Source organism: Plectropomus leopardus, chromosome 12 (genome assembly GCF_026936395.1).
Source record: "Plectropomus leopardus strain MGB_pleo_1.0 chromosome 12, ASM2693639v1, whole genome shotgun sequence".
NCBI classification, from domain to species: domain Eukaryota; kingdom Metazoa; phylum Chordata; class Actinopteri; order Perciformes; family Serranidae; genus Plectropomus; species Plectropomus leopardus.
Genome location: NC_142187.1, coordinates 36,371,464 through 36,388,270, shown reverse-complemented (window position 1 = coordinate 36,388,270; position 16,807 = coordinate 36,371,464). Strand labels below are relative to the sequence as shown.

At 43.4% G+C, this 16,807-nt stretch overlaps 1 protein-coding gene and 3 gene segments (V, D, J or C); all 4 read right to left on the bottom strand.

The window, feature by feature from the left end:
• Positions 1–4,868: 4,868 nt before the first annotated feature.
• LOC148188165 (T cell receptor alpha variable 18-like) lies at positions 4,869–6,314 on the bottom strand. The segment is given in 2 exon segments: positions 4,869–5,443; positions 5,534–6,314. Coding segments are annotated over 2 exon segments (507 nt in total).
• A 1,538-nt stretch (positions 6,315–7,852) lies between these two features.
• On the bottom strand, positions 7,853–9,755 carry LOC148188164 (T cell receptor alpha variable 4-like). The segment is given in 2 exon segments: positions 7,853–8,196; positions 9,656–9,755. Coding segments are annotated over 2 exon segments (444 nt in total).
• Positions 9,756–11,746: 1,991 nt separating this feature from the next.
• Positions 11,747–12,282, bottom strand: LOC148188163 (T cell receptor alpha variable 26-2-like). The segment is given in 2 exon segments: positions 11,747–12,120; positions 12,221–12,282. Coding segments are annotated over 2 exon segments (429 nt in total).
• A 1,140-nt stretch (positions 12,283–13,422) lies between these two features.
• Positions 13,423–14,824, bottom strand: LOC121965935 (T cell receptor alpha variable 18). Its single transcript, XM_042516044.2, has 2 exons — positions 14,065–14,824; positions 13,423–13,974 (listed from the first exon to the last, which is right to left on the bottom strand). Exons 1-2 carry the CDS (start codon positions 14,180–14,182, stop codon positions 13,586–13,588), a joined length of 507 nt encoding a protein of 168 aa, XP_042371978.1. The 5' UTR covers positions 14,183–14,824; the 3' UTR covers positions 13,423–13,585.
• Between the last annotated feature and the right edge of the window lie 1,983 nt (positions 14,825–16,807).

Genomic DNA, 16,807 nt, shown 5'->3' with positions numbered 1-16,807 from the left:
TTGCTGTCACTGTGGGCCTCACAGCACAGTAGTACACAGCAGAGTCTGTCACTGCAGCAGAGGAGATGCTCATGTTGATTTCTTTGTTCTCCACTTTAATCGTCAGTCTGGAGATTTGAGAGTTTAGTATTCCTCCTGATCCTGAATGAGAGATGATGAACTCTGGTGGTTTTCCTGGATATTGTCGATACCAGAAGAAATAATCAGTGTTAGCAGCAGCTTGTTTGTAGTATGTGTAGGACAGAGTAACAGTGCTGCCTTCTAAACTGGACTCTTCATTGTTGACTGGAGTGAGTTCATCACAGCTGACACCTGAAGGAAGAGAAAACTCTGTTATTTCATGTTTCAATCAATGATTCACATTCAGGTGTTATTGGCATGAAACTTTTTCAGACTGTATAATTGAACGTACCTGTTAGTATGGACAGAAACAGCAGAGTAAACCCACAGTGCTGCAGTGACAGCATGTTGAATAAAGGTGATGTTGATGGTTTGTGTATTGAACTCTGTTGAATATAGAAGTTCCTCTCTCTTCTATAGTTCAGGAACAGCTTAGCTCCTCCCTGAGTCTCTCCGTCTCCTCTCACATCTGTATTTTCACTTCTCTCTGTTACACTATATCCTGGTTATTAGACTGGTAGCAGCATTTTGTAGCAGTTAGAGGTGGAAAGTTTATTTGTCTTCCTCTGGAGTTTCTAGTATCACTTTATTTTACAAAGGTCTGGACATCAGTACTTTTATTAAAGCAGCTGCCATTGTTACTGTATTAGAATCACATACTGTCAGCTAAACACTGAATGCTGTAATTAAACATAATTTTGTCCAAACGTAAAATTTAAATAGACAATCAGAGGACCTACGATTAAACCCTGTGGCACACCACAAGAATTCACATCCTTAAAGATCAACAGAGAAACTTGTTTTGTAAAGATCAGAACAAAATTGTATTGCAACAAGATTATTTTATTCACATTGAAGTATTTGTCAGTAGTTGAATTTAATTTGACAGTAAGTATAGTTACACAGTTTATTTGTTTATTGGTTTAAACAGATAAGCATTAGTTGCTACCAGGGCAACAACTAATCTTCTTGGGGTCCCACCATAAGACAGCTACATACAAGCTCACGTTCAAGAGACAGCAGGTAGTTCAGTCATTATTAGTGTGTCTCCCCCATAACCCAAATCCCCTGACCTACCCATAACCCTGTATCACCCCTTCCTGAAGAAACACCATCCGTTTGGTGAAATATTTGATGGCAACAATAACAAGTAACAGATTCAGAATGAATCAGAATGAAACTGGACTGAAAGGGAACTCTGTTTCGATCAGGTAGGATGTCACTCAGGCACAGAAAGCAAGAGAAAATAGAAAGATATAAACCAAACAGCAGCAACTAAATACAAAAACAACATATCACATAGAAGGACTGTACCAGGTATAAGCTGCCATGTGCCATAAGACAGTCCAACCTCATTATGCAGAGCTATCCTCGACTATCACTCCTTTTTTGAAGTCCTTTTTAAAGCTTGTTTTACTGTTAGATTTTTTTAGGAAACCTGGCAGCTTATTCCACTGAGTAATAGCACTGTACAAAACTGTTTTCTGCATAGCTTGTTCTAGGAGCTGGAAATGCAATATTAACATTCATGACCTTTGTAGTTACATGATATCTGTTATTGACATATGGCGTCTTTGAGTAGAAACTTTTCGGCGTTGCCATAGTGTATATATAACGGAAAAAGACAACGACATTACTTAATAGTCTCTCCTCAACTTTTAGTCAAGAAAGAGCACGATGCATGCCTGCCATCGATGCTCGCCCTGGATGAACAGTGCAGAGCCAGATGTGCAGCTGTGTTCTGCATCAGTTGGAGCTCGTGCAGGTCTTTCCCTGGTGCACTAGACCAGATAACAGAGCAATAATCCAGATGAGGCAGAACTAATGATTGTATGACCTGTCTGACTGAATGATCAGCCATGAAACAGGCACATCTCCTAATGGTGGAAACAGTCATTCCCATTTTACTTACAATCCTGTTCATGTGATGAGACCAGTTCAACTGTTCATCAACAGTGACACCCAGAAGCTGGACCTCATGAACCTGCTCCAAAGCTAAACCTGTCACGCTCAGAGACAGAGCCAGCTCATTTCTTAATGCACAATTTGAACCCAAAGTTATGCACTTTGTATTAGCTGTAGGACCAGCTTCTTGTTATCTACCCAGTTAGATGCACATTGCAGTTTGCTTTGGAGTGTTTTTTTTTTTTTTAATTAATAGGATCAGGCTATGAACTGACTGGTACATTTGCGACTCATCAGCGTGTGGATCCTCCCACAGTGTTTGATTAGCAGCTGTAACCACAGTGACTCTGATCCAACAGGAACCATCAGAATCCATCTGATATGACGCTGTGGTTTGAATACCACTTCCCTCCTCTTTGAAGAGGAGTCAGATATCTGTGTTGAGCTTTTTGTACAGCCTCTCCTACACTTTGTATCACTGTGTTTCTAGAGCACAGTAGTACAGAGCAGAGTCTGCCAGGGTTAGTGTGCTTATGGTCAGCTCTGTTGAGTCCGCCGTTGTCTCGGATCCATATTTGACCTCATCAGGAATATGTTGACCTGTTCTCTTTTTTGCTGCTTTCCAGAGTATAAACTGAGGCGCCTGAAGGTCAGAGTGATGTTTGTACCAATAAAGGAGAACATAGTCCTCAGTTGTCTCATATTCACATCTGAGTCTGACAGATTCTCCTTCTCTTCCACTGACTTCTCGTCCTACAGGAGAGATTTTGTCTCCAGCTGTTAGTCCTGGAAAAAGCAGAGAAAATGAATCCATTAGACTGACATTGTCGATGAGGCTGAGAGGAGAAGACAATGGAAAATGTCACCTGTACAGTGTTACTCTGTGGACAGAAACAGCTCAACAAATGAGAGATTTCTGCTGTCAACTCCAGTTTCTATAAATCTTTAGAAAATGATCAAACATGTAGTAGTTTGTATGTTACCAAAGAAAAGAGCAGCAAGAATAATCCACAGCCAATGCTCCATCTCTACAACAAGGTTTAAATCAGCAGGAGAAAGTAGCTGATGTTCAACATTCAGTCTGAGAATTGTTCTCTTCACAGCAGCACTTATTATTGACTGAATGGTTGAACACAGTGCAGAAGTAGTGCACCGCCTACTTGATAATGTCGCCCTCTAGTGGAGGTCAAAGGTTGAGTACGACAGTGTGGAAAAAAGTGTGTCAGCTTGTGTTTTTGTACAGAGACTGTGGGTTTGCTGTCACTGTGGGCCTCACAGCACAGTAGTACACAGCAGAGTCTGTCACTGCAGCAGAGGAGATGCTCATGTTGATTTCTTTGTTCTCCACTTTAATCGTCAGTCTGGAAATTCGAGAGTTTATTATTCCTCCTGATCCATAATGAGACATGATGAACTGTGGTGGTTTTCCTGGATATTGCCGATACCAGTAAAATTCATCACTACCAGTAGCTTGTTTGTGGTATGTGTAGGACAGAGTAACAGTGCTGCCTTCTAAACTGGACTCTTCATTGTTGACTGGAGTGAGTTCATCACAGCTGACACCTGAAGGAAGAGAAAACTCTGTTATTTCATGTTTCAATCAATGATTCACATTCAGGTGTTATTGGCATGAAACTTTTTCAGACTGTATAATTGAACGTACCTGTTAGTATGGACAGAAACAGCAGAGTAAACCCACAGTGCTGCAGTGACAGCATGTTGAATAAAGGTGATGTTGATGGTTTGTGTATTGAACTCTGTTGAATATAGAAGTTCCTCTCTCTTCTATAGTTCAGGAACAGCTTAGCTCCTCCCTGAGTCTCTCCGTCTCCTCTCACATCTGTATTTTCACTTCTCTCTGTTACTCTATATCCTGGTTATTAGTCTGGTAGCAGCATTTTGTAGCAGTTAGAGGTGGGAAGTTTATTTTTCTTCCTCTGGAGTTTCCATTATCACTTTATTTTAGAAAGTCTGAAATGCCATTACTGAAATGCAATGAGCCCACTGTCAGTTTTTGGATATTAATTATATATATAAACACATATTGCCAGCAAATGAGTGAAAAGTGATGTGCTGTTTGACCATAATGTCATTCGAAGGCAACATGTAAAATGAGAGGACCTAAGATTGATCCCTGTGGTGCACCACGAGAAATCGCATCCCAATAAAACAACATCGCAGCTTTGTTTAACCCTCTGGTATCACAATGGACTTTTTGTCCAAATGGGTCATTTTTCACGTTTGTTTTCACAATTATTTTGGCTGTGTTCGTACATATGACATGATTTTTTGTAAGAAGGTTTTTTTCTTGATAAATTTTGAAATTCCAATTGTAATGGGTCTATAATACACTGTATACAAATTTACTACCCTTTAAGGCCATCAAGGACAAAAAAATGTCCACTTCCAAAAACTTTCATAAAAAAAATATTATATATAAATATTTTTTCCCCACTTTCTTATCTTAAATCTCTCAATCAACCTCAGTCCTAATCACAAATACCAAATAATTATACGTTTTAGGGGTTTTAATCCCTTTAAATGACAGTCTGATTACATGATGTCACTCCTTTTCATGAAAAATACACAGAAAAAAATAGTTATTTTCAATATAATAAATATGGAGAGGCTGTTTTTTCTTTTAATCACGGTCTTGGATATGTCAAAGATTAGCAACAACATTGATTTTGATGCATTTTTAGTTTTTTGTGCAGAGTCAGATTGATAATTAAAAACCTGGTAATCCATTTAGGACAAAAATGTCATTTTCCACAAACTGCTGTCAAAATATAACATATAATATTTTTTTCCCAAAATTTTTGGAGTAAATTTTTCAATCAACTTCAGTCCTGATCAAAACTGCCAAACATTCAATTACTTTCAGGATTTTAACCCTTTTGATGCCAGTTTGTTTACATGAGGTTACTGTTTTCTAAGAAAACTTTTGGTCTCTGTCTGTCCGATCTGACCTCAGTACTTTTAGGATCTGTTGTTTGAATCTCTGAACGTTATGTAGCGAGCGACTCCCTCTAGTGGATGTTGTGGAGTATTGTGTTGTCTTTGCTCATCATGTTTTTGTACACAGTTTTGGTGTTTCCTGTCACTGTGGGCTGCAGAGCACAGTAGTACACAGCAGAGTCAGACAGCTGAAGCTTCTGGATCTTCAGAGGAGCTGATCTGAAGGTGGAGTTCAGTGTGGATGAAAATCTCTCTCTGGACTCGTCTGGTGTGTTCCCTTCGTCCAGTTTATAGCGGCTCAGGATGAATTTGGGGCTGTTGTTTCCATCCTGTTTGTACCAGAGGAGATTTATATTTGTTGAAGTGCTGTTGTAGTGACAGCCGAGTGTTCCTGCCTCTCCCTCAGCAGCAGTCACATCTCCGTCTGGTTGCAGCACGTTGTCTTTCTGTGCTCTGCACTCTGTCAAACAGTAACAAACAGTATCAGTGTGCTGTGAAAGAGTCATGTCGGTGTGGGATTGATATCACAGAAACTGAGATGTGTTCATACCAAAGCTCACAGCAGCCAGCAGCACTGAGATGAACAGAGGAGTCATATCTGCAGCGCTGAGTAACTCTGAGCCACAGCGAGTGTAAAGAAGGCCGTGATCTCTGTGTTTAGTCTTCATCGACACTGAGGCGCTGGATTAGAGGGAGGAACCTGATCCCAGTGATACGACTCATTCGCAGCCCTGCGTTCTTCCCTCTACTGACGACTGTACACCGAACACAGCCTGAGCCTCTCTCCTTTCCTTGTTTAACATGTCTCATATGTCGTCATTAAGTGGAAATTTAAGGGGACGCGTTTCCTGTTTTACAGCTGCTGCAGATTCATGTTGTTCCTGAACATATAAAAGCTGCTAATTGTTGCGAAGCTGCTACGGCCACTGTACTGTTTCTCCTCAGAGACTGTGAGAGTAAAGTGAGAGTGAATATTCGAGCACGTCAGCTTTTCTGCTCTTTGCAGTATGTTTTTTTTCTCTGGAGTATAAATTGACAGGTTTGTATCTTTTGGTCAAATTCAGAGATGTTGTGGAAGCGTCTGTCTTTTTCTTTAATCAGATAATTCTTAATTTGGTAAAAACTTTAGTGGTTAAAACAGTGAGGTTTTTGTGGATTTTAAATATAAATATCTTTCAATTCCGTGGTTTTACTGCTTGGTGTTTCAGTGTGTATTTGAGGTGTGGCTCAGGATTTTTCAGAGGATAATGAACAGTGGAAGGAGCTGGCCAGTTGTCATTCTGACATCATGAAATACCACGGCTTTTGCAGTACTTGTGGTGTAAGATGGCGACCCCAAAAGCCACCTGTGTTGGTCGCTCGATACGCTGCTGGAGAGCATGAGGTTGAAACGCTGCCCGGTAAAGACGTAAAATAAGGAGCATGACGGTCCCTATAGGGCGGGCGGGACGGGCGGTGGATGGATCCAGCAAACATTCAGACGGGAATTAATCGCCGCCGTTTAATTCCCGTCTGAATGTAGTGTTTTTTTTCGGTACCCTGTACCCTTTGCCTCCTTCCCCTGATCCCAACCATCCGTACCAGCATTCGTCTTTGTTGATGTCTCAGCGTCGGCTGCCGCGTGCTGTCGTTGTCCAAATGAGGCCATGTACTGTGTCTTCACACCATGTGTACTTGTTGACATCATGGTAGCGGCATCCCCAGACATCAGCAGCAGACGCAGAAAGACACCTAGAGTGTAATATGCAGTCGCAGAGTCCACTGTAAAAAGGCAACATGCGACGAGTTGGGATGAGAGCGTGTTGAAGGAGCTCACTGTGACCACATTACCTGCAGAGAACAACAGAGGCTGTAGTTGCTGCGGCAGAGTCTATGTTTCTGTTGTCACGTGTTTGCGTTTGAGCCGTGATGAAGTCGGTTTGTGACTGATGTGGATTTGCCGCTCATGTGGATCCTCCCACAGTGTTTGATTAGCAGCTGTAACCACAGTGACTCTGATCCAACAGGAACCATCAGAATCCATCTGATATGACGCTGTGGTTTGAATACCACTTCCCTCCTCTTTGAAGAGGAGTCAGATATCTGTGTTGAGCTTTTTGTACAGCCTCTCCTACACTTTGTATCACTGTGTTTCTAGAGCACAGTAGTACAGAGCAGAGTCTGCCAGGGTTAGTGTGCTTATGGTCAGCTCTGTTGAGTCCGCCGTTGTCTCGGATCCATATTTGACCTCATCAGGAATATGTTGACCTGTGCTGTCTTTTGCTCCTTTCCAGAGTATAAACTGAGGCGCCTGAAGGTCAGAGTGATGTTTGTACCAATGAAGGCTAACATAGTCCTCAGTTGTCTCATATTCACATCTGAGTCTGACAGATTCTCCTTCTCTTCCACTGACTTCTCGTCCTACAGGAGAGATTTTGTCTCCAGCTGTTAGTCCTGGAAAAAGCAGAGAAAATGAATCCATTAGACTGACATTGTTGATGAGGCTGAGAGGAGAAGACAGTGGAAAATGTCACCTGTACAGTGTTACTCTGTGGACAGAAACAGCTCAACACATGAGAGATTTCTGCTGTCAACTCCAATTTCTATAAATCTTTAGAAAATGATCAAAGATGTAGTAGTTTGTATGTTACCAAAGAAAAGAGCAGCAAGAATAATCCACAGCCAATGCTCCATCTCTACAACAAGGTTTAAATCAGCAGGAGAAAGTAGCTGATGTTCAACATTCAGTCTGAGAATTGTTCTCTTCACAGCAGCACTTATTATTGACTGAATGGTTGAACACAGTGCAGAAGTAGTGCACCGCCTACTTGATAATGTCGCCCTCTAGTGGAGGTCAAAGGTTGAGTACGACAGTGTGGAAAAAAGTGTGTCAGCTTGTGTTTTTGTACAGAGTCTGTGGGTTTGCTGTCACTGTGGGCCTCACAGCACAGTAGTACACAGCAGAGTCTGTCACTGCAGCAGAGGAGATGCTCATGTTGATTTCTTTGTTCTCCACTTTAATCGTCAGTCTGGAAATTCGAGAATTTAGTATTCCTCCTGATCCTGAATGAGAGATGATGAACTCTGGTGGTTTTCCTGGATATTGTCGATACCAGAAGAAATAATCAGTGTTAGCAGTAGCTTGTTTGTGGTATGTGTAGGACAGAGTAACAGTGCTGCCTTCTAAACTGGACTCTTCATTGTTGACTGGAGTGAGTTCATCACAGCTGACACCTGAAGGAAGAGAAAACTCTGTTATTTCATGTTTCAATCAATGATTCACATTCAGGTGTTATTGGCATGAAACTTTTTCAGACTGTATAATTGAACGTACCTGTTAGTATGGACAGAAACAGCAGAGTAAACCCACAGTGCTGCAGTGACAGCATGTTGAATAAAGGTGATGTTGATGGTTTGTGTATTGAACTCTGTTGAATATAGAAGTTCCTCTCTCTTCTATAGTTCAGGAACAGCTTAGCTCCTCCCTGAGTCTCTCCGTCTCCTCTCACATCTGTATTTTCACTTCTCTCAGTTACTCTTCCTCTACCTTCACCTCTGGAAACGACTCGGATGCTGCAGTCCCCTTCATATAAATCATGTTTCACTCATGCTGGATAGAGAAAGTGTTTTATATTGTTGTCTGTCAGAGGAGAGAAACATTTTTGGATTCACATTTCAGCTGCACTCAGTTTTTCCACATTAAAAATATGAGATTAGTCTTTTCGAGTTACCAGCGATGTTCCTCTGGGTTCTGTTTTGGGCCCCTTCTATTTAGTATTTACCTTCTACCTGGTGGCCAAATTTTTGGGAAACCAGCCATTCAGTTTTTTTGTGACTCAGATGACACTCTGCTGTATCTATCCACCAAGCAAACCTCCACTCTTCTGCCCACCTCCCTCTCCGAATGCTTACTGGAAAGTCATTCTTGGCTCTTATACAACGTTCTTGAACACAACAGTCAGTGAGTTTACGTGCAGCGATAAGTGGAGTCACGGTCAAAGCTCCATGAGGCCATTTGATTGGACTACTGTTTCCCAGTATACCAGCACCGGGGGAGAATTGATGCTTTCACAAAAGTTTTTTGCATTCAAATTATTTCCATCCATCCATCCATCCATTTTCTTCCGCTTATCCGGGGTCAGGTCACGGGGGCAGCAGCCTAGACAGGGAAGCCCAGACTTCCCTCTCCCTGGCCACTTTGTCCAGCTCTTCCCGGGGGATCCCGAGGCGTTCCCAGGCTGTGAGACATAGTCTCTCCAGTGTGTCCTGGGTCTTCCCCGGGGCCTCCTTCCGGTGGGACGTGCCCTGAACACCTCACCAGGGAGGCGTCATGGAGGCATCCTAATTAGATGCCCGAGCCACCTCATCTGGCTCTTCTCAACGTGGAGGAGCAGCGGCTCTCCTCCGAGCTCCTCCCGGATGACCGAGCTTCTCGCCCTATCTCTAAGGGAGAGCCCAGCCGCCCTATGGAGGAAGCTCATTTCGGCCGCTTGTACCCGCGATCTTGTTCTTTCGGTCACTACCCAAATCTCGTGACCATAGGTGAGGGTAGGAACGAAGATCGACCGGTAAATCGAGAGCTTTGCCTCTCGGCTCAGCTCCCTCTTCACCACGACAGATCGGTGCAGAGTCCGCAATACTGCAGATGCTGCACCGATCCGCCTGTCGATCTCCCGCTCCACCCTTCCCTCACTCGTGAACAAGACCTTGAGGTACTTAATCTCCTCCTCTTGGGGCAGGACCTCTTCCTCGATCCGGAAGGAGCATGCCACCCTTTTTCGGCTGAGAGCCATGGCCTCAGATTTGGAGGTGCTGATTCTCATTTGGGCCGCTTCACACTCGGCTGCGAACCGATCCAGTGAGAGTTGAAGGTCACGGCCTGATGAAGCCAACAGGACCACATCATCTGCAAAGAGCAGAGACCCAATCCTGAGGTCACCAAACCGGACCCCCTCAACACCCTGACTGCGCCTAGAAATTCTGTCTATAAAAGTTATGAACAGAATCGGTGACAAAGGGCAGCCCTGGCGGAGTCCAACCCTCACCGGAAACGAGTTCGACGTACTGCCGGCAATGTGGACCAAGCTCTGGCACCGGTCATACAGGGAAGGGACAGCCCATATCAGGGGGTCCGAAACCCTATATTCCCGGAGAACCCCCCACAGGACTCCCCGAGGGACACGGTCGAATGCCTTCTCCAAGTCCACAAAGCACATGTGGACTAGTTGGGCAAACTCCCATGCCCCCTCAAAGACCCTGCCAAGGGTCCAGAGCTGGTCCACAGTTCCACGACCGGGGCGAAACCCGCATTGCTCCTCCTGAATCCAGGGTTCGACTATCCGGCGGACCTCCTCTCTAGTACCCCGAATAGACCTTACCAGGGAGGCTGAGGAGGTGTGGTGTTCGTTATGGACAATCTGTGGTGAGCGCAGAAGTCCAATAACTTGGGTTCAGATCGGGGGGGCCCTTCCTCCCGATCATGCCCCTCCAGGTCTCACTGTCGTTGCCAACGTGAGCGTTGAAGTCCCCCAGCAGAACGAGGGAGTCCCCAGAAGGAGCACTCTCCAGCACCCCCTCTAAGGACTCCAAAAACAGTGGTTACTCTGAACTGCTGTTTCGGCTGCCGCCCAGCTTACATGGCACCCGACCCCTACGGCCCCTCTTACGGGTGGTGAGCCCACAGGAAGGAGGTCCAATGTCACCTCTTCGGGCTGTGCCCGGCCGGGGCCCATGGGTAAAGGCCCGGCCACCAGGCGCTCGCCATCGAGCCCCACCCCCAGGCCTGGCTCTGGGGGGGGACCCGGTGACCCGCGTCCGGGCGAGGGAAACTCTGGACCATTTGTTGTCTTTATCATAAGGGTCTTGTGAGCTACACTTTGTCTGGTCCCTCCCCTAGGACCTGTTTGCCATGGGTGACATCGGTGGCATAAAGCCCCCAACAACTGAGCTCCTAGGATCACTGGGACACGCAAACCCCTCCACCACGATAAGGTGATAGCTCAGGGAGGGGTCAAATTATTTCAGAATATAAAAAATAATTTGTTCCATGTCATCATATCATCCACAGTTCAGTCAGAAAATTCTGCTGGATGTGGGTTTTGTTATTAAATAAGAAATATATGCTGTAGTTTGGTTTTGATCACCCTGACAGTATTGTGAAATGAGCCAAAGTGAGAGCAGGCAGAGTTAAACTCAACGCTCCAATGAGTAATATGAACAAAATTGCCATTGACTATACATCTGTGTAAAAATAGGTTCTAAAAACCTGAGTGGATATATTTCAGAGACGGTCTTTCCCAGATGAACACTGGGAATGTAACGGCAGTCATATATTACATTAATAGATAGTCAACAGACAGTCCAGCTGCTCAAAACATTAAAATTCAAAACTCTGCTTCAGCATAAACATGGTATGATATTTCTAACAATAATATGTCTTTTTTGTTTTCATAATCCTCCAAAACCGGTTGGGTCATGTTAGTGCAAAACAACATTAAACTGATCAGATACTGGATACAGACTGTTCTGTTGCATGTTGACGATCCTTGAGCAACAAATGAAACATTCAGAGAAATATTTTGTGGTAAAAGTTATTCATGTTTTTTGTCCTGTTTGATTTGTCCACTGGACCAGACTGTCAGGTTTTGCAAACCGGTTGATATTTTAGAAATCAAACAGCAGTGAAGACAGAGGACACCTTTGGTCTCTGTCTGTCCGATCTGACCTCAGTACTTTTAGGATCTGTTGTTTGAGTCTCTGAACGTTATGTAGCGAGTGACTCCCTCTAGTGGATGTTGTGGAGTATTGTGTTGACTTTGCTCACCGTGTTTTTGTACACAGTTTTGGTGTTTCCTGTCACTGTGGGCCTCACAGCACAGTAGTACACAGCAGAGTCTGTCACTGCAGCAGAGGAGATGCTCATGTTGATTTCTTTGTTCTCCACTTTAATCGTCAGTCTGGAGATTTGAGAATTTCCTTGTTCTCCTGAAGCCGAGTGAGAGATGATGAACTCTGGTGGTTTTCCTGGATATTGTCGATACCAGTAGAAATAATCACCACCAGTAGCTTGTTTGTGGTATGTGTAGGACAGAGTAACAGTGCTGCCTTCTAAACTGGACTCTTCATTGTTGACTGGAGTGAGTTCATCACAGCTGACACCTGAAGGAAGAGAAAACTCTGTTATTTCATGTTTCAATCAATGATTCACATTCAGGTGTTATTGGCATGAAACTTTTTCAGACTGTATAATTGAACGTACCTGTTAGTATGGACAGAAACAGCAGAGTAAACCCACAGTGCTGCAGTGACAGCATGTTGAATAAAGGTGATGTTGACGGTTTGTGTATTGAACTCTGTTGAATATAGAAGTTCCTCTCTCTTCTATAGTTCAGGAACAGCTTAGCTCCTCCCTGAGTCTCTCCGTCTCCTCTCACATCTGTATTTTCACTTCTCTCTGTTACACTATATCCTGGTTATTAGACTGGAAGCAGCATTTTGTAGCAGCTGGAGGTGGGAAGTTTATTTTTCTTCCTCTGGAGTTTCCATTATCACTTTATTTTAGAAAGTCTGAAATGCCATTACTGAAATGCAATGAGCCCACTGTCAGTTTTTGGATATTAATTATATATATAAACACATATTGCCAGCAAATGAGTGAAAAGTGATGTGCTGTTTGACCATAATGTCATTCGAAGGCAACATGTAAAATGAGAGGACCTAAGATTGATCCCTGTGGTGCACCACGAGAAATCGCATCCCAATAAAACAACATCGCAGCTTTGTTTAACCCTCTGGTATCACAATGGACTTTTTTGTCCAAATGGGTCATTTTTCACGTTTGATTTCACAATTATTTTGGCTGTGTTCGTACATATGACATGATTTTTTGTAAGAAGGTTTTTTTCTTGATAAATTTTGAAATTCCAATTGTAATGGGTCTATAATACACTGTATACAAATTTACTACCCTTTAAGGCCATCAAGGACAAAAAAATGTCCACTTCCAAAAACTTTCATAAAAGAATAATATATATAAATATTTTTTCCCCACTTTTTTATCTTAAATCTCTCAATCAACCTCAGTCCTAATCACAAATACCAAATAATTATACGTTTTAGGGGTTTTAATCCCTTTAAATGACAGTCTGATTACATGATGTCACTCCTTTTCATGAAAAATACACAGAAAAAAATAGTTATTTTCAATATAATAAATAAGGAGAGGCTGTTTTTTCTTTTAATCACGGTCTGGGATATGTCAAAGATTAGCAACAACATTGATTTTGATGCATTTTTAGTTTTTTGTGCAGAGTCAGATTGATAATTAAAAACCTGGTAATCCATTTAGGACAAAATGTCATTTTCCACAAACTGCTGTCAAAATATAACATATAATATTTTTTTCCCAAAATTTTTGGAGTAAATTTTTCAATCAACTTCAGTCCTGATCAAAACTGCCAAACATTCAATTACTTTCAGGATTTTAACCCTTTTGATGCCAGTTTGTTTACATGAGGTTACTGTTTTCTAAGAAAACTTTTGGTCTCTGTCTGTCCGATCTGACCTCAGTACTTTTAGGATCTGTTGTTTGAATCTCTGAACGTTATGTAGCGAGCGACTCCCTCTAGTGGATGTTGTGGAGTATTGTGTTGTCTTTGCTCATCATGTTTTTGTACACAGTTTTGGTGTTTCCTGTCACTGTGGGCTGCAGAGCACAGTAGTACACAGCAGAGTCAGACAGCTGAAGCTTCTGGATCTTCAGAGGAGCTGATCTGAAGGTGGAGTTCAGTGTGGATGAAAATCTCTCTCTGGACTCGTCTGGTGTGTTCCCTTCGTCCAGTTTATAGCGGCTCAGGATGAATTTGGGGCTGTTGTTTCCATCCTGTTTGTACCAGAGGAGATTTATATTTGTTGAAGTGCTGTTGTAGTGACAGCCGAGTGTTCCTGCCTCTCCCTCAGCAGCAGTCACATCTCCGTCTGGTTGCAGCACGTTGTCTTTCTGTGCTCTGCACTCTGTCAAACAGTAACAAACAGTATCAGTGTGCTGTGAAAGAGTCATGTCGGTTTGGGATTGATATCACAGAAACTGAGATGTGTTCATACCAAAGCTCACAGCAGCCAGCAGCACTGAGATGAACAGAGGAGTCATATCTGCAGCGCTGAGTAACTCTGAGCCACAGCGAGTGTAAAGAAGGCCGTGATCTCTGTGTTTAGTCTTCATCGACACTGAGGCGCTGGATTAGAGGGAGGAACCTGATCCCAGTGATACGACTCATTCGCAGCCCTGCGTTCTTCCCTCTACTGACGACTGTACACCGAACACAGCCTGAGCCTCTCTCCTTTCCTTGTTTAACATGTCTCATATGTCGTCATTAAGTGGAAATTTAAGGGGACGCGTTTCCTGTTTTACAGCTGCTGCAGATTCATGTTGTTCCTGAACATATAAAAGCTGCTAATTGTTGCGAAGCTGCTACGGCCACTGTACTGTTTCTCCTCAGAGACTGTGAGAGTAAAGTGAGAGTGAATATTCGAGCACGTCAGCTTTTCTGCTCTTTGCAGTATGTTTTTTTTCTCTGGAGTATAAATTGACAGGTTTGTATCTTTTGGTCAAATTCAGAGATGTTGTGGAAGCGTCTGTCTTTTTCTTTAATCAGATAATTCTTAATTTGGTAAAAACTTTAGTGGTTAAAACAGTGAGGTTTTTGTGGATTTTAAATATAAATATCTTTCAATTCCGTGGTTTTACTGCTTGGTGTTTCAGTGTGTATTTGAGGTGTGGCTCAGGATTTTTCAGAGGATAATGAACAGTGGAAGGAGCTGGCCAGTTGTCATTCTGACATCATGAAATACCACGGCTTTTGCAGTACTTGTGGTGTAAGATGGCGACCCCAAAAGCCACCTGTGTTGGTCGCTCGATACGCTGCTGGAGAGCATGAGGTTGAAACGCTGCCCGGTAAAGACGTAAAATAAGGAGCATGACGGTCCCTATAGGGCGGGCGGGACGGGCGGTGGATGGATCCAGCAAACATTCAGACGGGAATTAATCGCCGCCGTTTAATTCCCGTCTGAATGTAGTGTTTTTTTCCGGTACCCTGTACCCTTTGCCTCCTTCCCCTGATCCCAACCATCCGTACCAGCATTCGTCTTTGTTGATGTCTCAGCGTCGGCTGCCGCGTGCTGTCGTTGTCCAAATGAGGCCATGTACTGCGTCTTCACACCATGTGTACTTGTTGACATCATGGTAGCGGCATCCCCAGACATCAGCAGCAGACGCAGAAGGACACCTAGAGTGTAATATGCAGTCGCAGAGTCCACTGTAAAAAGGCAACATGCGACGAGTTGGGATGAGAGCGTGTTGAAGGAGCTCACTGTGACCACATTACCTGCAGAGAACAACAGAGGCTGTAGTTGCTGCGGCAGAGTCTATGTTTCTGTTGTCACGTGTTTGCGTTTGAGCCGCGATGAAGTCGGTTTGTGACTGATGTGAATTTGCCGCTCATGTGGATCCTCCCACAGTGTTTGATTAGCAGCTGTAACCACAGTGACTCTGATCCAACAGGAACCATCAGAATCCATCTGATATGACGCTGTGGTTTGAATACCACTTCCCTCCTCTTTGAAGAGGAGTCAGATATCTGTGTTGAGCTTTTTGTACAGCCTCTCCTACACTTTGTATCACTGTGTTTCTAGAGCACAGTAGTACAGAGCAGAGTCTGCCAGGGTTAGTGTGCTTATGGTCAGCTCTGTTGAGTCCGCCGTTGTCTCGGATCCATATTTGACCTCATCAGGAATATGTTGATCTGTGTCCCCTTTTGCTCCTTTCAAGAGTATAAACTGAGGCGCCTGAAGGTCAGAGTGATGTTTGTACCAATAAAGGCGAACATAGTCCTCAGTTGTCTCATATTCACATCTGAGTCTGACAGATTCTCCTTCTCTTCCACTGACTTCTCGTCCTACAGGAGAGATTTTGTCTCCAGCTGTTAGTCCTGGAAAAAGCAGAGAAAATGAATCCATTAGACTGACATTGTTGATGAGGCTGAGAGGAGAAGACAGTGGAAAATGTCACCTGTACAGTGTTACTCTGTGGACAGAAACAGCTCAACAAATGAGAGATTTCTGCTGTCAACTCCAGTTTCTATAAATCTTTAGAAAATGATCAAACATGTAGTAGTTTGCATGTTACCAAAGAAAAGAGCAGCAAGAATAATCCACAGCCAATGCTCCATCTCTACAACAAGGTTTAAATCAGCAGGAGAAAGTAGCTGATGTTCAACATTCAGTCTGAGAATTGTTCTCTTCACAGCAGCACTTATTATTGACTGAATGGTTGAACACAGTGCAGAAGTAGTGCACCGCCTACTTGATAATGTCGCCCTCTAGTGGAGGTCAAAGGTTGAGTACGACAGTGTGGAAAAAGTGTGTCAGCTTGTGTTTTTGTACAGAGACTGTGGGTTTGCTGTCACTGTGGGCCTCACAGCACAGTAGTACACAGCAGAGTCTGTCACTGCAGCAGAGGAGATGCTCATGTTGATTTCTTTGTTCTTCACTTTAATCGTCAGTCTGGAGATTTGAGAATTTCCTTGTTCTCCTGAAGCCGAGTGAGAGATGATGAACTCTGGTGGTTTTCCTGGATATTGTCGATACCAGTAGAAATAATCAGTAGCTGACAGTTTGTGGTATGTGTAGGACAGAGTAACAGTGCTGCCTTCTAAACTGGACTCTTCATTGTTGACTGGAGTGAGTTCATCACAGCTGACACCTGAAGGAAGAGAAAACTCTGTTATTTCATGTTTCAATCAATGATTCACATTCAGGTGTTATTGGCATGAAACTTTTTCAGACTGTA